We start from the raw sequence: 24,335 nt of genomic DNA, 5'->3' as shown, positions 1-24,335 counted from the left end.
TAAAAAGAATGGATACTTTTAAAAAGATACAAACAAGTACAAGACAAATATATACATCTTCTTAAACATTTAATTTAAATGTTTATTTTTAGGTATTCTTTGCTACTTCCTTGCTGTGATCTTGGGAAAAATCACACACATCTTCAGTCTTTTTTTTTTATTTTTTATCCTCACCCGAGGACACTTTTCCATTTTTTGTTCAGATAGAGTGGGAGGGAGAGAGAGGAACAGAGAGAGAGAGAGAGAGAGAGAGAGAGAGAGAGAGAGAGAGAGAGAGAAACATCCATGTGAAAGGAACACATCGAGTGGCTGCCACCCGCACGACCGACCAGTGCAGGGGACAAACTGCAACCGAGGTACGCGCCCTTAGCGGGAACCGAACCCGGGTCTCTCAGGACCGCAGGCCGACTCTCTAACCGCTGAGCCAAACCGGCCAGGGCCACATCTTCAGTCTTATTTTCATTATTTGTAAAATGGGTATTATAGTTATTTCTATTCAGGTTATTTTGCTCTCTTACCAAGGGGGTGTTTCTGTTAATAGGAGGGACTTCAATTCTGCTTCTGCCAAAAGAGCTGAATCCAGAAGGATTCTGGCCTTACCAGGGTGCACGCTAGTGGCAGCATTCATTTACTGAAAAAACACACAGTAGTCCCTCCTTATCTGAAGGGGTAAGTTCTAAGACTCCCGAGGGATGCCTGAAACTTCGGATGGTACTGAAGCCTATGTATACTATGTTTTTCCTATACATGCATACCTTTCCGCTTAAAGGAATCACTTTGTGGCTTTTGAATTGCCATGTCTGAATTGCCAGCATCATTACTCTTGTGCTTTCAGGCCATTATTAAGTAAAATAAGGGTTACTTGAACACGAGCACCGCAATATCTCCTGAGTCAATCTGATAACCGAGATGGCTACTAAAAAACTAATGGGCGAGGAGAGCATACGTTTTGAAGAGCCTGGACAAAGGGATGAGTCATGTCCCAGACTCAGCAGGATGGCTGGAGATTTCATCATGCTACTCAGAACGGCACATAATTTAAAAGTTACGAGTTGTTTATTTCTGGAATTTTCCATTTAATAATTTTGGACCATAGTTGACCAAGTGTAACAGAAACAGCGGAAAGCAAAACTGTGGATAAGGGGGAACTGCTATATAATCATTCAGCATCTAAGTGCTCAGCAAAGCAGTGGAAAAGATACTACGTATGAGACCATTTCTTCCCTGAGGAGCTGACAGCCTTGCTAAAGAGTCACATACATGAAATAGTTAAAACAGCAACAAAAGGGCCAGCCCTGTGTGGCTCAGTGGTTGAGCATCACCTATGCACCAAGAGATCGACTCATGCACCAAGAGGTCGATTCATGCACCAAGAAGTCGCAGGTTTGATTCCCGGACAGGGCATATGCCCAGGTTGTGGGACCGGTCCCCAAGTGGGGGGCATGCAGGAGATGGCCAGTTAATGCTCTCATCGCTACTTCTCCCTTCCTCTCTCTCTAAAATCAGAAAAGAAAACAAAAAACAAAACAGCAACTAAAGGTACAGACTAAATACTGTGGGAATTCAGAGAAAGGGACCATTATGGGTTAGAGCAATCTGGGAAGGCTTCCTGACCTTTACTGACCACTAACTAAATGCTAGGCTCTGAGAATACAGCAGCAAACAATTCAAAGTCCTCGCCCTCATGAAGCCGATATTCTAGTGGGAAGACGTGAAAATAGTATAATGTCAGTGCCATATCTAAAAGTGAAGCACAGCTCTGGCCAGTTTGGCTCAGCGGTAGAGCATGGGCTTGCGGACCAATCCATTCCGGTCAAGGGCAGAACCTCGGTTGCGGTCAGTCCCTGCCCAGATCTGGGTCGTGCAGGGGGCAACTGCTATTGGTTGTTTCTCTCTCTCTCTCTCCCTTTCTCTCCTTCTCACTCTATCTGAAGATAAATAGAAAAAGATCCTTGAGTGAGGATTAAAAAAAAAAAGTGAAGCAGAGGGTGAGAGAGGAGACAGCGATGTGGACGAAGGCAACAAGAACGTAGAGACCAAAGAAAAGAAAGTATGGGGTGTGGTCAGGGAGGGGTCGGATTTTGATGGCTGGGAAGAGGTTATTATCCTCTATAGGCCTAAGTAGGAACCTCAGAAAACTTACACATCCTGTCCTTACCCGCATATGCAAAGCATTGAGAAATTCTTGGGAGTACCTTTAAGAATAAAGAACGGTAATTTTCTACATCAGCCTAGCGCCACTTAGGTAAGGGAAACCGACCCCAAGTCTTGAAGAATCCATACCTCCGCGCGTACCTTGATGCATAATTCATGAACCTGTCGCGATTCCACCCTCCCACTTCCCCAGAAGTCCCTTCCGGAAGCCTGGGGCCCGCAGTTCTGAAGGTTCCGCTACTGCCCTTAGCAGAACCCGCCTTCACTTCCGTTGTGGCGTCACATCCACAGAGGGTTCTACCGGGTCCCCGTGCAGAAGCCACTTCCGCCCCTCTTTGGCGTAATTTCTGTGCTCAGTATTCCTGGCGCGAGCGGCGCCGGATGTGCTCTACCGCTTCCGGAAGTGACTCGACCTTTGCATTCCCCCCCTTCCCCATTGCCGCCCCCCCAACATTGCTATTTCCCTCCCTCCCCTCATTTTCGTTTCCGGCTCTCCCGCCTTCCCTCCGCGGCTGCTCAACTCCCAGCGTGTGGGGGGAGGGGGGAGGGGGCGTGGAGTTATTGGGGTTCTCGGGAGCACTAGCTGCAGCACCACTTCCGGGTGAGTGTTAGGGGAGGGAGGGCGGTAGAAAGGGGGCCACCCACAGCCTGGAGCCCCCGCCCTGCGGGTGTCTCGCGCGCATTCCGTGCGTGTGAGTGTGTGGATCTGTCTCGCGCCTAAAGTGCGTGCCCGCGCGCTCCGCCGCGCGCTCCCCCTCCCCTCGCCCCACTTGGTCCTCCCACCCCAATCGGCTGCCTCCTCTCTCAGCTAACGCCGTCCCCCCCGCGCTCTGGCTCTGGCGCCGCCGCAGCCGTCGCCGCTGGGTGAGTCTCGCGCCGCTGCAGCCGGCGCGCGCCAAGCTCTCTGCTCCTCCCCCTCCCCTTTTCGCTGGGGGGGCGTGGAAGGGGGGGCTCCACGGTGTGGCTGTATGTGTGTCCGTCCCGGAACCGGAAGTGGTTGTGGAGGAGCGGGCGATGGGGAGGAATGGGGGGGCTTAGGGGGCGGGTGTCTGTCTGGTGGGTGGCAGAGTTCAGCTCCCTGGAGGAGAAGGAGGGACGTCCCAAAGAAGGGTCTTTGAGGAAGGGTTGGGGGACGACATCAAGAGAAGGCTCCCAGGGACTGTTTCAGGGGAGCAGAGGTTTTGGGGGGACAGCTGGGGTCTTCAATAAATAGACCACTGTGCAGCCTGAGGGAGGTACTTCTTGGCGCAAGGCCTTTGGTAGGCAGGGGCGAAGTCCTCGTAGAAGTGTGTGTGGGGGGGACCAGAGGAAGTGGCTGGGCCTGAACTGGCACTGTGCCTGACACAAGGGCTTGTGCACCCCCGCCCCCCAAGTCCTCAGTTTTGCCCTCTGAGCCAATCCTCAGGGGCAGGGACCTTTCTCTTCCAACTCTTCTGTTCTCTGATCCCTGGTTACCTGTGGCCCTGTGGAACGAAGAAGAATCAGTGTCTGAGGCCAGGAGAGGAACCCAAACACTGGTGATAGAGTTCATCTGAGTTTTGGGGAATTAGATTTATTTCCCTTGTGTCTGCATAGGGGTGGCACTGCACTGCTGTTATTACATCCTTGCACCTTTGGATTGTTGGCTGGGGGTCTGCCTGCCTTCTCCACTGACTGCTGACAGTCAAGGAATTCCTCCACAGTTCTTTGGTGTCTTCATCCTCACTGGCCCCTGTAACCCAGACAATTTGTTTACAGAAAGTTCAGGAGCCCTGGAAAGGAGAAAGAATAAAACAACAGGAGGAAGAGAGAGAGAGGGTAAGACAATTTTGGGTTAATGGTTTTTCTGGTTTGGGGGAAGAAGGGGTCATAATAAAATAGGTTTGTTTGGGAAACAATAAGACAGAATTCTTTAAGTAACAGTGGTAATACTGATGTTTGCTGTGGGAGAAAAATCAGCCTTTTCCTACTCTCTATTGGGAGTACCCAGGAAGTTTTTGTGTAAAAAGTTGGCTCTGTACCCCATCACCTTCCATTTCCACCAGTACTCATCAGGTATGAATTATGAAATGTGCAAGTGAAATCACAGAGTAGTGTTGCATTGTGTCCAAAGGAGAAACTTATTTATACTTTGGGGACAGATGGGCCCTAGCTGCTAGTCAAGTCCTTGTGACATAGCTTATGGAATTACTTTCCTGAATTTGGAACCAGCAGAGTTAAGTTTAGAGTGGGGTTCATTTCCTTAATATTACAGCTTAGTGTTTGGGGTGGATCTGTTGAGTGATTGAATCCATGGCACAGTTATTTGAATTTGATGTAGCAGGGTGAAATTTTCAGGAAAAAACTGATTCATAGGTAGTTTGAAGTGGATAAAACTATATGGAGTGGAAGAATTCAAAATATGAGACTTGATGGTGATAGAGTTTTAGGTAGTCTGAAAATAACAGTATATTGATGCAAAAGAGTTTTGAGTTTAGAGCTTGTAATCCTAGAGGTGTGTCTCCTAAAAATCAATTCCAGGCTGGTTTATAAAATGTGTTCCCCTCAGGTTTCTGAGCCAAAATGATGATTAAATATTAGGTGCATATTCCCTCATCTCCAGCCTTTTTTTTTTGCCTGCCTTACATTGCCTAGATCCATTATTTATAGTGGAATGGGCAGCGCAAGGGGAACCACTGTGTTGTTCTTCCCACAGGGTACAGAGTATGATGTTCCAGCAGTGCCCAGGGTAAGAAGGTCATGGCCCAGATTGCCAGCAGTGTGGTGGTAGTGGTCTTACTGGTCTCAAGTAGGTGTGGTGTGAAGGTCTTTCCCAATAGAATTGGGATAAACCTGTTCTGAGTTATTTTGTACTTGGGAGACTTTACATGTTGTAGGAAGGCCCCAGATTCTACTGGGATGGTCCTTCTTGGATGTCCTTAGGACCTGAGAAAGAATTTGTTTCCTTACTGAGTAAAAAATGCTTCTCTGTGTTTCTTCTCTTCAAGCCCTTAACTAATATTGCAATCTTTATGCAGTTGTGCATTTTGGAACAGTTTTACTCAATAGAGTGTCTGAGATCCAAGGGCTAAATTCTTCCTGTAGTTGAATTTGAATGGATTGTTCTTTGCATCGCTATTTCTTGTAAGTGCTTCTAGCGGTGATTACTAAGCTGGAGGCTATAGGACTGATAACTTTTGGGTAGTTCCTTTGTAATTATGTGGTCTTCATGTAATTTTCACTAATTGTTGCTAATAGTTCTCATCACATGAAAATATTTCTCTTTCTTCCTTTCAGGAGCACTTTGAGCATTTTATTCTTTTTATGTTTTGTGCTGCCTTCATTCCACAACCATATGTCTTATGAATTTGTTTTAAGGGGTATACATAAAAACTTAGTAGAGTTGTAAATTATTCAATCATCTACCGATAATCCTAAAGTTAGATTCCAGAAGTCTTGATTCCTAGGTCCATTTTTAGCTACTAAATGTGGTTGGTGTATTTCATGATTTTCTAAAGGTTGGTTGTGTTAAGAGAATGTTATTTTCCTGAGAGAAGAAAATAATGCTTTATTTGAAAAACAACAAAAAATTGCAGTAAGTATCAGAAAAGATGGTGGTCTTCATTGTATATACAAAAACCACATGCTGGAGGCAGTGACTTCTTTATTCCTGTATGGCTGGTAGCACTGTGGAAGGATAGACAGATGGACAGAGCTCTGGTGCAGGAGTCCTATGTTTCATGGGTGTTATGTGATATTGTCTATTTTCTTCACCTCCTCAGTGCTTCCAAGATTTCTTTTGAGATTGAAAAAGAAATAAATATGTAGTTCTTTGAACCTCTTGGAAGAAAAATACTGCCCAACTTAGTTATAGTAAAACTCCCTTATTAACAGTCGAGGCACAGTGCAGTGATAAAGTTGCGATTTGAACCCAGATTTTCAATCTGCCAGTATACTTCCCACTTACTGTGCTTTCTCTTCTTTCCTGCTCTTTGGGGGCTATACTAGAAGCCTTTCCAGTCTAGGGTAAACCAGTGCTTTTTTTGTTTATTGGCATAATCATAAAAACTGGCACTCTGTGTAGAGATAAGATTTCCCCATAATATCATTGGGCTTCTTAAGGTTTTGGAATGTTGATACATGCCTGCTTGGATGTCAGATAGTTTGATGAGAGTTCCTCTATGAAAGAGATTTGAGAGGGTAAATGGTAAAATGGACAATAAACAGGTATTTGAGTGATCTTGGCCCAGGGGTACCCTGTTACACAACTCTGGGGGCACCATTTATATGTATTTCTGGCATGAGCCTTCCTTCTTGACTCTATTTAATCTAATTTCAGGGATACAGAGTTTTAAGTCAGCCTTTTCAGAACAGAGGGATAGCATTTCTCAGGTGTCATTTTGCAGGCAAATATTGCTTCTAGTTGACTGAGCAATACTCTCTATGTGTCCCCATTTTGGGCTGACATATTTTTCAGAAGGCCACAAAATGCATTTATCATTTTGTCCTAGGTCCAGCTATAGCTTATCTTTTTTTTTTTTTTTTTTATCCTCACCCGAGGACATTTTTCCATTTTTTGTTCAGGTAGAGTGGGAGGGAGAGAGAGGAAGAGAGAGAGAGGGAAACATCGATGTGAAAGGGACACATCCAGTGGCTGCCACCCGCACGACCAACCAGGGCCGGGGACAAACTGCAACCGAGGTACATGCCCTTAGCGGGAACCGAACCCGGGTCTCTCCGGACCACAGGCGGACGCTCTAACCGCTGAGCCAAACCGGCCAGGGCTGGCCAGGGCTTTCTTTATTGATTTGAGAGAGAGAGGAAGGGAGAGGGAGACAGAGCTAGAGAACATTGATTGGCCGCCTCCTGCATTCCCCCCCCCGGGGATCAGGCCCACAACCTGGGCATGTGCCCTGACTGGGAATTGAACTGGCAACCTCTTGGTGCATGGGTCTATGCTCAACCACTGAGCCACACCAGCCAGGTGAGAATATCATCTTTAACTGCTGTCATCAGAACCTCGTTTTTTTGTTTTTTTATCCTCACCCGAGGATATTTTTCCATTTTTTGTACAGATAGAGTGGGAGGGAGAGAGAGGAAGGAGAGAGAGAGAAACATCGACGTGAAGGGACACATCGAGTGGCTGCCACCCGCACGACCAACCAGGGCCGGGGACAAACTGCAACCGAGGCACGTGATCTTAGCGGGAACCGAACCCGGGTCTCTCCGGACCGCAGGCCGACGCTCTAACCGCTGAGCCAAACTGGCCAGGGCAGAACTTCGTTTTTTAAAACGTTAGTGAGAACTACCTGAAAAATGCATAGTCCAGTCCTGGAAATATTCTAAATTTTAATTTGTGAATCAAGTCACAATGTCAGAGAGTAAGTACTTTAGTTATATGGTTTTAATCCCTTGTAGAACCATCTCTGCTATTTACTGTTTGCTTCCAATTTCCTCATTTGAAAAATGAGATTACAATACCTTACTTCATAGAATTGTTATAGGTATCAAATGATGCGATAGTTGTAAAGTGGTTTGAACAGTATCTTGAACACAATAAGCACTTAATAAATGTTAATGGTGGAAGTGGTGGTGATGTTGTCCACTGCATCACTTTGTATGCCCTCATTATAGGAACCTACAGGTAATATTTCTCCCTCAGAAACTGCATCACCTGAGCCACTTTTAGGACAATATGAATAGATACAATCTTTTTGGGAGGGAGGGGCCTCATCACAGGAATCCTACCTGAGGACATTCTTATTTTGAGGCCATCAGTTCTCCCTCCTAAATCTTCACATTCGTAATGTGTTTACTTCCTTGAGTCTTTAGAGGGATATTATATATTAGACACTCCTTTCCTTTACTCTCCAGCCATATTCTTTACTACATTTCTTTCATACATTACCACTCTTTTCTGTGTCATTTCTGTCAGCTAGAATGTTAGACAAAGTGGGGCTGTGAGTTAAGGTTTGAGCCCCTCCCAATGTTTTCAAAATCTGTCATTCAATTTATTAAATATGGAGTTGCTTATTGGGTGGTAACTCCTGTGTTAGGGACTGTGGAGAGGTCCAAGATGTGATCCCTGCCTCCCTAGAAGCTTGGCAGGATTGGATCCCCGTAAACTATAATTTGATTGTTTCTTGATTTCTCATGCCTGAGGAGGACCTGTGGCCCCTAACACTGGGAGGAAAAGCTTAGCACCTGTTCCGGAGACTGTCTGGCTTTACTGTATTTTATAACTCAGGGAGCAGGATTTACTGCAGTCAACCTTTAGTCGTTTCATATTGAGCGTCATTTGTGTGAAGCTGTTGTAGTCATGGATTTGGTGCATTGCCTCGCTCCTTTGCTACTTTTTAGGAAAAAGTATGCTGAAATTCAGTTCTGCTTCCCTTTACAGGATTTATGAAAATTCAGGGTGCTGTTTAATAGGGCAAAAATGTGATAAAGATAAGGAACAGGGTTACGTTTAGAGAGAGATCCTTTATGCTTCAACTCTTTTGTTGATGATCTTTGCTAGTTTCCTTAGTCACTACTGGAAGCCAAGTTTCTGTGCTCAGTCTGCCCTCCAGCTCTTAGTATGTCTGATATCTGCTGCCAGCATGTCCTCAGCAGGACCTCTGGCTTTAGGTCACAGGTCCTTCTTCCCCACCTGAATCTTGGTTGCTCTTGGCTCAGAGTAACAACATAGTGATCATGTTTATTTCTTGTTGCTTCTTGTTTCACCATTCCACCAGTCTCATTCTGCCTCTTCACCTGCTTTCTGTTGGGCTGGATCTTTCCTAGTCCAGAATTTTGGGAAGCTGCTCTTGACCAACATACAGCCAATTAAGCCCTTCTAGAAGTGATCAGAATGTAGAAATGAACGAGTGGTGAGATGCCTCAGTTCTGTACTCATTTGTGACTTGCAATATGATTCAGAGGGATCACTTTTCTTGCTTATTCTTCACTCCCCAAGTTTTAAGCTTAATTATCATCTATGTACAGCAAAGAACTCAAGTTCAAAGTCTTAGAAGCCTAGCATTTGAGAACTACAAAGTGGGAGTCTAGTAATGTGTATGTGTTCTGGTCCACTGTTGTCCCTATTCTGAATCTGTTTATGTGGAAATCTGGGGTGCTGCTGCTACGGCTGGTGCTGGAACCCTTTTTTAAACTGGTAACTGCTCAGCCCAGCATGTGTGGTGTCCAGTGTAGTACCATAAATGTTCTTAGACTTTGGGGCGAGTGGGGTGTGGTCCCCAGATATCATATGGTATTCAAAAAATACCTTGATTTTGATTCCTGCCAATTTCATTCTTTAATTCCCTTGGGCATTTTGTGTTTTGGCCTAGAACCTTTTCAAGCTGCATAGAACTCTTGAAATTTTTTTTTTTTATCCTCACCTGAGGACATTTTTCCATTTTTTGTTCAGACAGAGCGGGAGGGAGAGAGAGGAAGAGGGAGAGAGAGAAACATCGATGTGAAGGGACACATCGAGTGGCTGCCACCCGCACGACCGACCAGGGCCGGGGACAAACTGCAACCGAGATACGTGCCCTTAGCGGGAACCGAACCCGGGCCTCTCTGTACCGCAGGCCGACGCTCCAGCCGCTGAGCCGAGCCAAACTGGCTAGGGCGAACTCTTGAAATTTTTTATTTCAAGGAAGGAAGACTTGAGAAATAAAGGAAAAGAGAAACAGTGATAGGTACCCTGCTGTTTAAAGCCAATCTGTAGTTTGCTATGGGCACATTTCTTCCTCTCTCATGACTTCGTTTCCTTTTTTGTCAGCAAAGGAAAGTAATACTAATTCTGTTGCTTGGGGTATGGGAAACATTCTGTGGGTAAGTGAGATGTGTATAAGTTCTTTCACCAGCATCTTAACTAGGATAGCCTCTGTTGGATAGGGATATAGTGCTGAGTGGCTCTGACCAATGGGACTAATATGCTAGATCTTAAGGTCTTTTTTTTTCTTTCTTTCTTTCTTTCAATTTTTATTAATTTATTTTTGTTACAGATGCCCCCCCCCCCCCAGACATCCTCCTCCCCATCTCCTACCATCCCCCCAGCATTGTTGTCTATGTCCATTGGTTATGTAGATCCTAAGGTTTTAACCGCTAATTCCCAGCCACATGATCAAAGAAGAAATCAAGAACTCCTTAACTCCTTTTCTCCAGTGCTAAGCTTCAGACTTATTTCTGAGTGTGATGTGGTCTCTTTCTTCAGGTAGAATGGAAGAATCTCACTTCAATTCTAACCCGTACTTCTGGCCTTCTATCCCCACAGTCTCAGGACAGGTAGGTGGGGTTTGCTTTTTTGTTCTTCCCCCATGGTGTACTTTTCAACTCTGAGTAGTAAGTTCTAATACTATAGAAATTGAAGCAAGACAGCCCTCGTGCTTTTTCACCAGGTCCCCATCACTGAGAATTGTATAGTGTTTCTATTTGGCTTCTCTCTGGAAGCATAGAGATATTAACTATCATTTCTTGATATCCAAGGAGGTAGACAGACAATGCTAAATGTTTAGGGAGCAGACAAAATCAGACTCTCCCTGAAGAGGCCATTTCCCTCCTCTCCCCTTCCTTTTATTTTATTTACTTATTTATTTAAAATTACATTTGACATATAATGTTAGTTTCAGGTGTACATCATAGTGATTAGACATTTATGTAATTTATGAAGTGATTCCTCTCCCCCCCATAAGTCTAGTACTCATCTGGCACCATACATACATTCTTATTATTGACTATATTCCTTATGCTGTACTTTACATCCCTGTAACTATTTTTTTTTTATCCTCAGCCAAGGACATTTTTCCATTTTTTAAAATTCAGGGAAAGAGAGGAAGAGAGAGAGAGAAATATCGATGTGAAAGGGACACATCGAGTGGCTGCCACCTACACGACCCAACCAGGGCCAGGGACAAACTGCAATCAAAGTACATACCCTTAGTGGCAACCAAACCCGGGCCCCTCTGGACCACAGGCCGACGTTCTAACCGCTGAGCCAAACTGGCCAGGGCTGTATTTTTTTTTCTTTATTGATTTTTTAGAGAGAGGAAGGGAGAGGGAGAGAGAGATAGAAACATTGATGAGAGAGGACATCGATTGGTTGCCTCTTGCATGTCCCTCACTGGAGATTTGGCCCAGAACCTGGGCTTGTGCCCTGACCGGGAATTGAACCGGCACCTTCTTAGTACATGGGTTGATGCTCAACCACTGAGCCACACAGGCCAGGCTGTAATTGTATTTATAACTGGTAGCTTGTACTTCTTAGTGCTCTTCACCTTTTTTGCTCATTCACCCACCCTTTCCCATCTAGCGACCATCAATTTGTTCTGTACTCCTCTCATTTCTTTCAGATTGAGAACACGATGTTCATCAACAAGATGAAGGATCAGCTGTTGCCAGAGAAGGGCTGTGGGCTGCCTCCACCCCACTACCCCACCCTGCTGACAGTGCCTGCCTCAGTGTCCCTGCCCTCAGGCATCAGTATGGACGCAGAGTCCAAGTCAGACCAGCTGACCCCACATAGCCAGGCATCCGTTACCCAGAATATCACGGTGGTCCCTGTGCCGTCTACAGGACTAATGACTGCTGGTGAGCAACTCTGCTCTTCTCCAATCTGAGGTGTTGATCTTCCATGATCAGTACCCCAGGCTAGAGGGCTCCAACAACATGGGGAGTGGGAAATGTGTTTGATTACTCAATCAAATTTTTATTAAGTGCCTACTGTGTGCCTAGCAATGCGCTAGGCATTGTGGGGGATACAAAGAAGTAGAAGATGCGGTCCCTGCCTTTGAGGAGGTGACATTCTTTCCTTCTCTGAATCAAGGAGTCTCCTGTTCTCAGAGGTGGAGAAGAGAAGGGAGTCAATCAAGGGGTAAATCTCACTGTTACTGGGGTTGGGGTGGGGACAGGGGTTAGGAGACCATTATTTTTCTACAGGGTTTGGGGTTTCCTATATACTCTGGGCTGGGGGTGGTGGTAAGGGGTTAATTAGACAATGATCTGGGGAAATTAAATAGGACTAGGATCAGGACTAGACAACATGACACCATCTTCTTTTTCTCCTGATCCTAGGTCCTGGTTTGGTAATCACGTCCCCCTCAGGCTCCCTTGTGACAACAGCCTCATCAGCTCAGACCTTCCCCATTTCGGCTCCCATGATTGTCTCAGCTCTTCCCCCTGGCTCACAAGCCCTGCAGGTGGTCCCTGACCTCTCCAAGAAGGTAGCATCAACCCTAACGGAGGAAGGAGGTGGAGGTGGTGGTGGAGGTGGCAGTGTGGCTCCTAAGCCCCCCCGGGGCCGAAAGAAGAAGCGGATGTTGGAATCAGGGCTGCCCGAGATGAATGACCCTTATGTCCTCTCCCCTGAGGATGATGATGACCATCAGAAAGACGGCAAGACCTATAGGTATATATCATCCTGGGGCAGGATAGGGTGAGGATCCTGACTCAACTTCCCTACCCTGTCTGTGTCTTGCCCCTAATCAGGCTGTATGCTCTGCCAGCTTTCCATCTGAGATCCATGTGCATGTCAGGTGTTTTGTCATGGGGCAGGAAGGTAGAGCTTCTAGCACTTCTCTGGTACCTCTTCCCCCAGGATGCAGACCCTTTGGGGTCATCAGCATTGACTTATTTTTGAGTGGCATAATGGAGTTCTTTCTTGTAATGAGGCTTTAGACTGGGTTTAAACTCCTTTTTGCTTACTGCATTTTCCATTTCTATTTTTCCAAGAAACTTTTCTGGTAAGCCCCTTACCAGTGTGCCAGCCACTGGTTCTCAGGCCATATTTGGGCACTGAGCCTGCCTGACCCTGCATGGTTGGGATAATGGGAGGGTCTGTATAAAAAGGTGGGAGGAATAGGATGCTTCCCTTCCCTCATTTGGAACATATGCTTATAAAATGACTGTTTGCTCACTCTCTAATTCATGGAAGTCATTTTGATTCTTTACTGCCTTTAAGTTGTCCATTGCCAAAGAGCATTATATTTGCATGTGGTACTGTACAAAAATAGTTGCATAACTTCCCTGCCCTTTGAACATTGGAAATCTTTTCATTCCCTTCAGAGCTATCAAGGGCCCTAGTGGGTTTGGGGAGTTCAGTCCCAGTGTGCAGAATGGGACAACCACTGTCACAGCTTTAACTCAGACAGGGGCAGATATGCATGGCTGGGAGACTGGGTCTGTCCTTAGTGTACCGAGATGGGCAATGTTGTTCCCATTTTAGGAGCGAAGGGAACTGCGGCACAGGAAATGGACAGAGCCTTGGGCTCATGGATTCAGTTCCTGGCTCCACCACGAACTTGCTGTGTGACCCTGGGCAAGTCCTTTCCCCCTCTCTGGGCCTCAGTTTCCTCATCTATAAAATGGGGAGAATTCTGTTTCTGTCTCCCATTTGTTGGGAGTATATATCAGATAAGATTTGAAATGTTGGGAACTTCAAAAGATTAAAATAGTCATCATTTAGTATTTTTTATTTTTTGTGTTTTACACTTCTGTAGAGAGCATTTATGACTACAGAGCATTTAAAGCCCTCTTTGTAAGTGAAAATGAGGGCAGTGTGGCTATGTAGAAAGTGTTGAGCACTGCAGAATTCAGTTTATAATCCGAAAGTTCATTACAGCTTTATTATTACAGGTGTACCCTACTTTATACAATAAAAGTGTTCCTGGAAAATGTTTACATCATATCATATTATAAAGGTACCTGACAAGTTTGATTCGTTTAAAGGCATTCTTTTATATATCATTTCATAAAATGAAAATCCGTCTTAAATATATTTTGTAGAAATCTGGATTTTTATGTATTTGCTTAAAGTGAGGTCATTGTGGCATGGAGATGCGCCTGTATAAAATTTGCTGTGGTAGGAGTAGGGGGAGGATTCTCTGACACCTTTGGAGCCCTTCACATGGATCAGGGTCCTCTGATTCTGCCAGGGTTTTCTTGTTTGTTTGTTTGTTTTATTTTGTTTTTTGACCTACATTAAAGCTATCTCTGGACTTCTCAAACTGTGTAAATGGAAAGAAATGTGAATATACAATTGGAAAGAAGCTCTGATGGGATTTTCCACACCCTCGATGTTTTTGGAATTCTTGCCAGGTCCCATGCCTAAGTGACTAAAGAGAACTCTGAAATTTAAGGTGACTTATTATATTCTAGGTGAATGGGATTTCTTCAGAAACTCTGAGCTCTGAAGTTCCATTGGAATCTTTTTAATTACAAAGAATCCCTCCTTCAATGCATGTGTGGGTCAACCACATCCATTCCTGTGGCCAGTGGCATTTGAGTGTGTATTGTGGAAATTGAGTTCTGTTGTTCTGGGCAAGTCAACTTACTGCTGACTAAAGAGTTCCCATCTGTAAAATGGGAAGATCATTCATGTCCCTCATCTGTCTTGTGGAAATGTTTTGAAGGAAAATCAGAGTATTTGGGCATCTTAGGGGGAAAAAATGAAATGATAATTCAGAATGGTTATTGTAAGCAAGGCCATTGCATTTCATGCCTCCAAAGGGGCACCGTTCTCATGTTGGATGTGAATGGCGGCCCCTGGAGTTCTGCACCCAGTTATGTGGGGTGCTGGCTTTTCTGTCTTCCACTAACTCCCAATTGCCACAATTCTCCTAAATCAGAGTTCTTTTCAACCACCCAACACTTTGCATTAAAGGGCTTGTACTCTTTTATTTGGCGTTATAGGATTTCAGAGTTGGAAATACTTTAATGGTCACCTAAGCTGTCTCTTCTCTATAGTTTTAGTACTCTAAACATTCCTGGAAGATGGCTGTCCAGCTTCTCCTTGAATACCTCTAGTGTGAGGAGACTTTAAGTTAGGCTAGACTCATAGCTTTGTAGTGAATAAATGTTTGTCCTTTAACACATTACTTAACCTTTCTGAGCCTTTGTGTTCCTTTCTGTAAAACAGGGATAATACTTGATAGCTTGTTGTTGTGAGGGGTGGAAACAATGTGTTTAAGGTTCCCTGGCAATATCAGGCATAACAAATGGCAAACTATCATTATTATCATCATCATTATGTCTAGTACCTTTTGAGACTGCTGGTTTTGTTGCCAGTCCATTTTCGATGAATTTAAGTTTTGCAGATTCTTCTCTAGTTGAAAACTTTGATGAAGATGGTTATTTCCTCTTTTGTAATTAATTTCATATTAAGTGTGTGATTGTGTTCAGCACTCATACACTAACTAAATGAGATTTTGTTTGAGTTAAAATGAATGTGTTGTTTCACCTATGAGAAAGTTTAACAACCAAGGGAATTATTTTGTAACTTTAGTACAGTTCCCCTCCATGTGACACTGTGTCCAGTTTCTAACCTCAGTCTTAGTGAAACTATAGTAGCATAAGAGCATCCGTCAACACTGTGTATTCAGATGCTGTTTATTATTCATTTTTAATATTTTTATTCTTTTTAAGAGAGAAGGGGGGAGAGAGAGACACATCAGTGTGAGAATGAAACATCAATCAGCTGCCTCCTGCATGTCCCCCTGCTGGGCATCCAGCCTGCGACCCAGGCATGTGCTCTGACAGAATCAAACTGACAAGCCTTTTTGGTGCGTGGGACGACACCCAACCAACTGAGCCATACTGGCCAGGGCAATGCAGTTTTATTATTAGAGAACACTGGCTTACTTTTGACTGTCCTGGGTTTTCGCTGGCCCTTTTAGGACAGATATTTATCTCTCCATTTTACAGACCAGAAAATTAAGGTCTGGACTGTGAGCAATCCTATAACTGAACTCTGAGTAGAGAGCCCAGGTGTCCAGACTTCCCCTTGGCTGTCTTCCATTGGCTGTGTCCTTTGGACTGTGCTACCTATAAACAGACCTCCCCACCTCCTATACAATGTTTGGGCATCCCAGACAATAGTCAGGGATTGGTAAACTGGTAATTGGGTTTCCTTCAGAGTTATCAAGTAACTAGAGAAATAGAAATTGGCCTTAATGATTAGAATTTTAATAGAAGTATTAATAGAGAGATTCTACCCAAGCTAACATTGATATATTTTTCTCTGAGGTGCTCAGAGTTTTTTGTAGCCTTGGTCTCAGTTATTCTGTAAAAATTCTCCTGGGATCATAAAAAAGTAGGAATCATCCTTTACACCACCCCAAGCAAGCCCCTCTTACAAAGATAAGTTGGGAGGACCCAAAGAAGAGGGACTTATCTCAGTTACCTGGCTTCCAGGCTACTGCCCTTCCTACCAGCCTACATTGTGCACTGGTGACTTGTTTTGGGATGCTAGGGTTCTAGCTCAGTTATAAGTAGCTTTTACCCAATAAAGTCTGAATAGTTGTGTTTTGTCCTGCTCAGAGGTCTTCTTACTTGGTATTGTTGGGCAGTGTCAGAGTAGGATTACCAACTCAGGTAATGAGTGAAAGTGTATTCAGATACTATTGATGTCAAGCCAAAGTGCTGACACTGGCTCTGTGTGTGAGGAAAGAGGAAAGGTTTAGTGTGGAAGCTCAGTGTTTTGCAAGTATTTTTCTTCTAAATATTTGAGGGACACAACCACTCCCAACAGACACCTTGGCTTGTTGCAAAAGTGGTTCTCACTTGATTGCCTAGGGGGTAGGGGTGGCTGGTGGAACATCAGATACAGGGTGGAGGCCAGACATACGTGGATTGGAAAAGCCCCTCCAAGTGCTGTAATTCTGATACTTCCCCAATTCCATCCCTTCAGGAATCCCTGGCAACAAGGAAATAGGAGAAAATCTGAGAGAAGGCAGTTATCTGAGATAGGAAGGGAGTCCTGGGTAATCTAGTCAGTTTGTCCTCTATCATTTCAGGAGCTTGAGGAATACCTGAGGGATGTATTTTATACATGAGAAATTGAAGGAAAGAGTTCTCTAAAGTTTGAAATTAAGTTATAGGCAGAAGGAAACCAAATTAGCTGATAATCCTAGCCCAGTGAAATTCACATCAGCCCGGGGTCCATAAGATTTTCCTGTCTTACCTGGTTGAATTCTTGTTTTTGTACATACTTAGGGAGTCCAATCATTTAGCAAACATGTATTGAGTATTTATATTTTCCTGGGCTGTGTTAGAAGCTTCATCTATAAAAATAAATAAAACAGAGCTCCTCTCATGGGCCTTACACTGTAGTTGGAGTAGGAGAGAGATCAGAGAGGTTGGCTTTGGAAGTGGAGGGGAGGGTTCAGCAATGCTGTCTTGGTGGGGAGGGTTCTAACCACTGCCCTCACTTGGCCTAGGTGCCGGATGTGCTCACTGACATTCTACTCAAAGTCGGAGATGCAGATCCACTCCAAGTCACACACCGAGACCAAGCCCCACAAGTGCCCACATTGTTCCAAGACCTTCGCCAACAGCTCCTACCTGGCCCAGCACATCCGTATCCACTCAGGGGCTAAGCCCTACAGTTGTAACTTCTGTGAGAAATCCTTCCGCCAGCTATCTCACCTCCAGCAGCACACCCGGTAAGGCTGCTCTTGGTTTTACCCCACTACCTGGCGGTGAGCCCCTCACCCTGAGACCGTGTTGCCTGTGCCTGCTGTTCTCTCCACGTGTTTCCTTTTTTCCTTTTCAACTTTGCCCTTTGGGAGCCTCAATTCTTTCCCATTACTGACTGAAAATTAAACTATTTATTAGGAGTTTGGGGGGCCTGGAAAATTGTGGTCTTCAATCCCAAAGTCTGGAACGATTTTTGTGGTTTCTCTCTATGTCTGTTTGGAAATCTTCTGCAGAGCAGGCCCTGCTTTTACTATATGCTTCAGTTCAGAGCCAAGGTGTGCATTCAACTTCAGGTCCATGGGGAACAGGCGGTATTGATCTTTGTTCAAATTACAGTTTGGAAGCAGGGTATCTGTGGTGAGTGTGTAACCTTAGAACCAAACGGAGGGTTGACGGAACTGAAATCTTTAAGGTTACCAGGAGCCAGGGTTTGCAGCTTTTCATCATCTCACTGCCATTCTAGCCACCGACTTAAGATCAGCAACAACCTAGATCTTGGTGTCCTCGTCATTAGCCTCTCCAGGCTGGAGTTTGTTTGGGAGGAGGGAGGAGGGGGTGTTCTCATCGTCAAGCAACATCATTTCACCCAGCAGAGAGCTGAGCCCGTGGTGTCGAACTGCTTCCTCCTCCCCCCTTCCCTCCTCTCCTCTCCGGCAGGATCCACTCTAAGATGCACACGGAGACCATCAAGCCCCACAAGTGCCCGCACTGCTCCAAGACCTTCGCCAACACCTCCTACCTGGCTCAGCACCTCCGTATCCACTCGGGGGCCAAGCCCTACAACTGTTCCTACTGCCAGAAGGCCTTCCGCCAGCTCTCCCACCTCCAGCAGCACACACGGTAAGGGAGAGTGGCAGGCTACTGCCCCTGCCCCGCTGGCATGCCCTCCCCACCCCCGCCCCGGACACACACAACAACCCGCATGCGGGGGGCGGGGGAGAAACCTGACTGGAGGAGAGACCTGGCTGGAGGAGAACATGACTGGCATCTGGGAAGAACAAGCAACAACATGGAGATACAAGTGGACACTCAGAGAGAGCCTTTCTGGGGCAACAGCAGCGTTGGGGAGATGCAATGACTTTGTGATATTCTCAGATGCATGGGAGGAAGAGATTGACCTGGAGCAGAAACAACTTTTATTTCCCTCATTTTCTTCCCTGAAAACACCTATGCACACATCTTGCAAGATTTTCTCCTTGATGTCAAAGCCGGGGCATTTGAAGATGATATCTCAAACCTTTAAAGCACCACTTACGAACGGGAGATACAGACTTTAGCTGGGTACCAGCCTGGTGACACAGCAACAAGCAAGCTCCAAGAAATGCCAGGAATAAAAAACAAAACCAAACATGTCCTAAATCTTAAAGAGCCAGCAAACAATGAAAAAGCTCATACTTTGTAAGGATGTCCACTGTTTGTGTCATGAATCTGGAGTGACTAGGAGGAAGTGACCCTGCCAACTAGAAGAATTGATGTTCTTCAGTGGTATCTCACATTGAACTTTAGACCATACTTTTACTAGACACCTGGCTGCTTTTGGACGTGGTGATCTTTCTTAAAGTGCTCAGACATCATACTTTGTGAAGAGGAGGAGTCAGACTTTTCTTACAAGGAGACATATCCTGTGATGTTTTCAAGATTTTATACTAGAAGTCCAGAAAACCATCTGATCACAAAGATGGTTCTGCAGTCCCTAATGAGAAGCAGGTGTCTGTGCACCCGCAAGTCCTTGGCTCATCTCAGTTGAAGACGCTATAGAGTTTGGTCAAATTGGTACTAAACTAGACATTACCTACCATTAGGGGGCTGGCCTGGGAAAAGCCTGAAGGAGTTTCTACAAATATTCCTATCACTGCTCCTTTCCACTATTATCATAACTCTGTTTTTCTTTGACACCAGAACTTTCTCTGAGAGTGGTGCTCGAGGCTGAGGAGATAGTTTCTGGCTAGATAGTGGGGGCCAAGGAAGAAGTGTTTTGTATTTCTTTTTCCGTACCATTGTGTTTACCTTATGTTTCTGAGCATTTATCAGGGACAGTTACTGTAGGAGCTTATTGTATACCAAATTTTGAACTGCCTGTCCCTGGGCTGCCAAGCCACCAGTCCCTTCCCCCAGCAGAGAGGAGCCCATCTTGAGCTAAGTGATGCAGGCAGTAAGTAGAAATCAGGCACTACAGCCTGATCTGTGTTAGAGATGAACCAACGCATCCTGGAGATTTCTCTCACACTGCTCCCACTCCTGTGGGAGGGCAGGAGTGGCCTTGAGGCTTGTTAAGGAGCCAATCCCCAAATGGCCTTACTGACATCCTTTCCCTTTCTTGTTTTCTCATCCCATGCAGAATCCATACCGGTGATAGACCTTACAAATGTGCACACCCAGGCTGTGAAAAAGCCTTCACACAGCTCTCCAATCTGCAGGTAAATGTCCCCCCCACACACACATAAGGCCTTGACTCTAGGACCTGGGTTCGAAGTGCCATTTGACTAGTACAGCAGTTTTCAAACTTTTTCAGGACCCCTTCACATTTGTAATAATTATTGGGAAAGGTAGAGCTTTGTTGTTGTGGGTAATATCTATCTATGTAGAGATTATGAAACTGGAAAATGTATTTAGTAATTTGTTTAAAAGATAACAAACTCATTACATGTTAACACAAATAACATATTCCCAAACACACACACACCAGAAAATTTACTGAGAAGAATGGCACTGTTTTACATTTTTTCACTTTTTAAAAATTTAAGGTTTACCAGAAGATGGCTAGATTCTCATGTCTGCTGGTTCAATTTATTGCAGTATTATGCATCATTTAATCTGTGTACAGGTATGAGAGAATGAGAATGAAAAGGCAGACATTATCTTATTAACTTGAAAATAATTTTAACATTATGAATCCCCTAAAACGGTCTTGGTATTCCCTAACAATCCCCATACCTCACTTTGAGAACCACTGGATTAAGGGTAAGGAGACCAGGCAGAGCCATTATTCTAACTTTCAGGATCCTGGTCTGGGCTTCATGAGATATGCTTCTTCCCTTAGCCTGTGGCTCCTGAACTTTCATTTGAAGCAATTTCTACTGCCTCCTGGTGGAAAGAGAACCCGGGAAGCCTGACACCGTGCTTAGGGCTTTCGAGTAAGGTCAAGGAGGCAGGAGGGAAAAGTCAAATACACCCATCCTTATCTCTACCAATTTTCTCAGTCCCACAGACGGCAGCACAACAAAGATAAACCCTTCAAGTGCCACAACTGTCATCGGGCGTATACAGATGCAGCCTCACTAGAGGTGCACCTATCTACGCATACGGTGAAGCATGCCAAGGTGTACACCTGCACGATCTGTAGTCGGGCATATACGTCGGTGAGTGCTCAGTGTCTTCTCCTTCCTTCCTCATAGGCCTGTGAGACTACAGCCTGCTTCACTCTGTCTTTCTGGATAAAGATCTATTACAGTGAATCTGCTGCCTCCCTAGCTCCAACTTACAGTATTGGAACAGAAACTAAATAGACCCATAGCTGAGGAATTTAGGGGGTGCCTGATCCCTTACTTAAGCTTATAGAGATTGCTAAGCAATGATTCTTCATTTTACTTGAACATAAGGCAAAATAAAGCAACTTGAGAATTTGGGGGGAGAAAGATTTCAGTTAGATGTTTCCATTACTCCAGAAAAAGATTGTAAAGTTGTTCCATTCAAAGATCTTTGAGAAAATGACAGCTTTTTCTGTGCCAGTCAAATGTCCATGGTGATTCTAAAGGTTCATCTCTCCTTTCTAGCTAGTAGTGAGCCCTGAAAGTGGCTCATGGGGTGAACTTGCGCATGGCTTCAGAATATCTTTGTATAAGTATTGCTCTATTTAAAGCAAAGTAAGAGCCCAGGATGCTAATTATAAGTAACCTCTTTTCTTCTCTTTTCTCCCTCAACACCTTTTTACTGTCTCCCTCAGGAAACATACCTTATGAAACATATGCGCAAACACAACCCTCCTGATCTCCAGCAACAAGTGCAGGCAGCGGCAGCAGCGGCGGCAGTGGCCCAGGCCCAGGCCCAGGCTCAGGCCCAGGCTCAGGCTCAGGCTCAGGCTCAGGCTCAGGCTCAGGCTCAAGCCCAAGCCCAGGCTCAAGCCCAAGCCCAAGCCCAGGCTTCCCAGGCATCGCAGCAGCAACAGCAGCAGCCACAGCCACCACACTTCCAGTCCCCTGGGGCAGCTCCCCAGGGTGGCGGTGGTGGGGACAGCAACCCCAACCCTCCACCCCAGTGTTCCTTTGACCTGACCCCCTATAAGACGGCGGAGCATCATAAGGACATCTGCCTCACTGTCACCACCAGCACCATCCAGGTGGAGCACCTGGCCAGCTCATAGAGACCTGTGCTGCCACCCACTGGGAAGAGGGGAAAGAAGTTCTGGTCTCTTCTTTCTCCAACTCCTCTTGGTGGGAAAAGTCCTCTTCTTCCTTGACAGGCCTTGGCTCCATCTCCATGGGCCTCAAGCATGGCCTTCCTTCCAAGGATACCATCCTTATTTTCAACTCTTCTTCAAAAGGAATATCAACCCTCCTGATTGGCAAAGGAATACTGAGCTGGTAGTGTAATCCAGCAGCCTCCCCTCCTAAGCATAGCTTTTAACAATTGGGAGTTGGTGCTCAAGGGAGGGATTTGCTATGACCTCATAGAAACTTTTCCATTGTGGGCACTTACTCTCTCCTTACCCTCATAATCCTCAAAGTTCAGGCTGATAGAAGACTAGAGGCTGGCCCTCCCAGATACCAGACAGAAGGGAGCCCTAAATGCAACCAGCCTTCTGTTCTAATCTTGCCTGTGTAAGAACAGGTTTCTCACGTGCCCAGACCCCCTGGGAGCCATTTTCTTCCCCCCATGGTCTCACTTCAGTTCTTGCCTAATACTGGAGGAAGGAGATCTGGGTGGGGGTCAGACTTCCTTTATTTGTAAAGGGGCATGGGCTGAGATGTGGTCCCCAAGGGGCCGGTGATCCCCAAAATGGTCGAGGGTGGATTAGAAGTATGGGTATGGTTTTCCTTGGAGCCTCTCCCCTTCTTTGCCAATCAAGGCCGTATACTCTCAGTCTCCCCATCCCAGAACTTAGAGTTGTGGGAGCTTTGTGTTCTTTATGAAATCCCACAACAAAGGGGTGTTGCAGAGAAGGGAGAGTTCAGGGCAAACACAAGGACTGGACTTAGCTCCCTAGGTGCCACGGTCAGTTGCTGGACACGGATTTATATATAAATATATATATATATATAAATATATATATAAATATATATATGCCCACCCACTCATCACGGCCATTTTTGTTGTAACCATTTCTGTGTTTATAAATGCATTATCTCTGAGAATTTTCATATTTGATGTTTTGTTTATTTTTGCCCCCCCCCCCCCAACCCTGTCTTCTGGTCAGTAACATTTTTATTTTCTTTTGTCTTTTTTTTTTTAATCATGGCAGATTTCAGAGAAAAGAGAAAATGAAAAAAAAAAAATCAGGAAACCAGTTGTTATAAAGCAATTTAAAATGAAGAAAAATCTTATGTACAAACCAAGGGGTGTTTTTAGAACCTTGTATAGAAATAAATTCATGTAAAAGGATCAGAGGCAGTGGAGCTACTGATGTGAGTGAGCATGGGAAAAGCTATTTGGGGAGATGTTTAAGGCCGATACTAAAGGATTTACACTTGAGTTTGTATATGTGAAGAACGAATGCTGTGTGATGAGACTGTATCCTTAGCCATAGAAAGGTAGAGCTTTGATATTTCTGAGGTGAAATCTTGATTGATGAAGGTTTCTACACACAAATCTTGTCATGGGGACTGCATTGCCTAAATATGTGAGAGCAAAGTTTCAATCTTGTGTTAAAACCAGTAAGCTCCTTATCAAAGAATTGCAAGCATGGCCTCTTGAAAGGACCTATACTCCTGCCTGAGCATCAGTGGGCTCAGTGGTAATTACAGTTGGCTTGTGTGTATATACATATATACTCATTATACTGTGGCGCCTAAAACCAGAGGTTTCCAATGGTGGAAACCATAATCAGGATTGAATAACATTGCAGGACAGTTGTACAGAGGAGTAGAGCATGGTCAGAAAACTTGGACATCAGCCCTGGCTCTACCATCAACCAGTGTTGGCCGAGATGCGTCTTCAGCTGTTAAATGAAGGGATTGGACTAGATCACTTCCAAGATTCCTTTTGAGAATTAAAAAACCTTTAAGCACTGAAAAAGTTGTGACAAAGCTCCCGCATCTGATAACATGCCTATCCTCTGGGACTGCTGGGCAATGGAGCTCATTACCCATTGGAGTGGGATAGTCAATGAAATATTACCCATTTAATTTAGGGCTCAGTTTCTTGTGTGGGCATCCAAGATAATCATCTGTGGTGTGACACTGATAAATATCACATGACCAAGTATGCCAATATTTGTTAGCTTCCTGAATATTAACTGCTTTTCCCCTTGTTCTCACCAACAGTTAAAAAGACCCTTATAGCCCCTACCTTCATCACAGGTATTAGAACCAGAATCTACTTTATAAAAAATTATATGCTAAACTCATAGCAATGGCCCTATGAAGTAGATACTATTATTTTCATTTTACAAGGAAATCAGCACAGAACTTAAATTATTTACCCATGGGCATGACATTTTAGAGTGGAATCTAGGTTCTATTTCCATGTGTTACCAATCTGCTCTGCAGTAAACATGGGGTTTCACTTAATACTTCACACATTTGGTCAAAATTATGTGGCTGAAAATC

General features: G+C 44.8%; 1 protein-coding gene across 6 annotated transcripts; it reads left to right on the top strand.

Moving 5' to 3' along the window:
• The first annotated feature begins 2,752 nt into the window (after window positions 1-2,752).
• On the top strand, window positions 2,753-22,911 carry ZNF384 (zinc finger protein 384). Of its 6 annotated transcripts, XM_036250780.1 has the most exons (11): window positions 3,906-3,951; window positions 10,316-10,386; window positions 11,451-11,688; window positions 11,924-11,971; window positions 12,172-12,505; window positions 13,322-13,414; window positions 17,313-17,537; window positions 18,229-18,411; window positions 19,910-19,988; window positions 20,772-20,930; window positions 21,515-22,911. In XM_036250780.1, exons 2-11 carry the CDS (start codon window positions 10,321-10,323, stop codon window positions 21,929-21,931), a joined length of 1,842 nt encoding a protein of 613 aa, XP_036106673.1. In that variant the 5' UTR covers window positions 3,906-3,951; window positions 10,316-10,320; the 3' UTR covers window positions 21,932-22,911. The 6 variants fall into 6 exon arrangements, with proteins under 6 accessions (XP_036106669.1, XP_036106670.1, XP_036106672.1 ...); XM_036250779.1 differs by lacking the exon at window positions 13,322-13,414 and having other exon boundaries at window positions 3,710-3,951; XM_036250774.1 differs by lacking the exons at window positions 3,906-3,951; window positions 13,322-13,414 and adding an exon at window positions 4,849-4,861.
• Window positions 22,912-24,335: the final 1,424 nt, after the last annotated feature.

The sequence above is a fragment of the Molossus molossus genome, unplaced genomic scaffold (assembly GCF_014108415.1).
Source record: "Molossus molossus isolate mMolMol1 unplaced genomic scaffold, mMolMol1.p scaffold_m16_p_10, whole genome shotgun sequence".
Taxonomy (NCBI): Eukaryota; Metazoa; Chordata; class Mammalia; order Chiroptera; family Molossidae; genus Molossus; species Molossus molossus.
This window is presented reverse-complemented; position numbering and strand designations above follow the sequence as displayed.

Excerpts from the sequence above, each read along its gene's own strand:
- ZNF384 (XM_036250780.1), top strand. The coding sequence starts at position 10,321 with ATGGAAGAATCTCACTTCAATTCTAACCCGTACTTCTGGCCTTCTATC. Across the intron at positions 11,689-11,923 it reads TACAGGACTAATGACTGCTG|GAGTCTCCTGTTCTCAGAGG; the intron begins GTGAGCAACTCT and ends CTCTGAATCAAG. Across the intron at positions 18,412-19,909 it reads CACCTCCAGCAGCACACACG|AATCCATACCGGTGATAGAC; the intron begins GTAAGGGAGAGT and ends CATCCCATGCAG.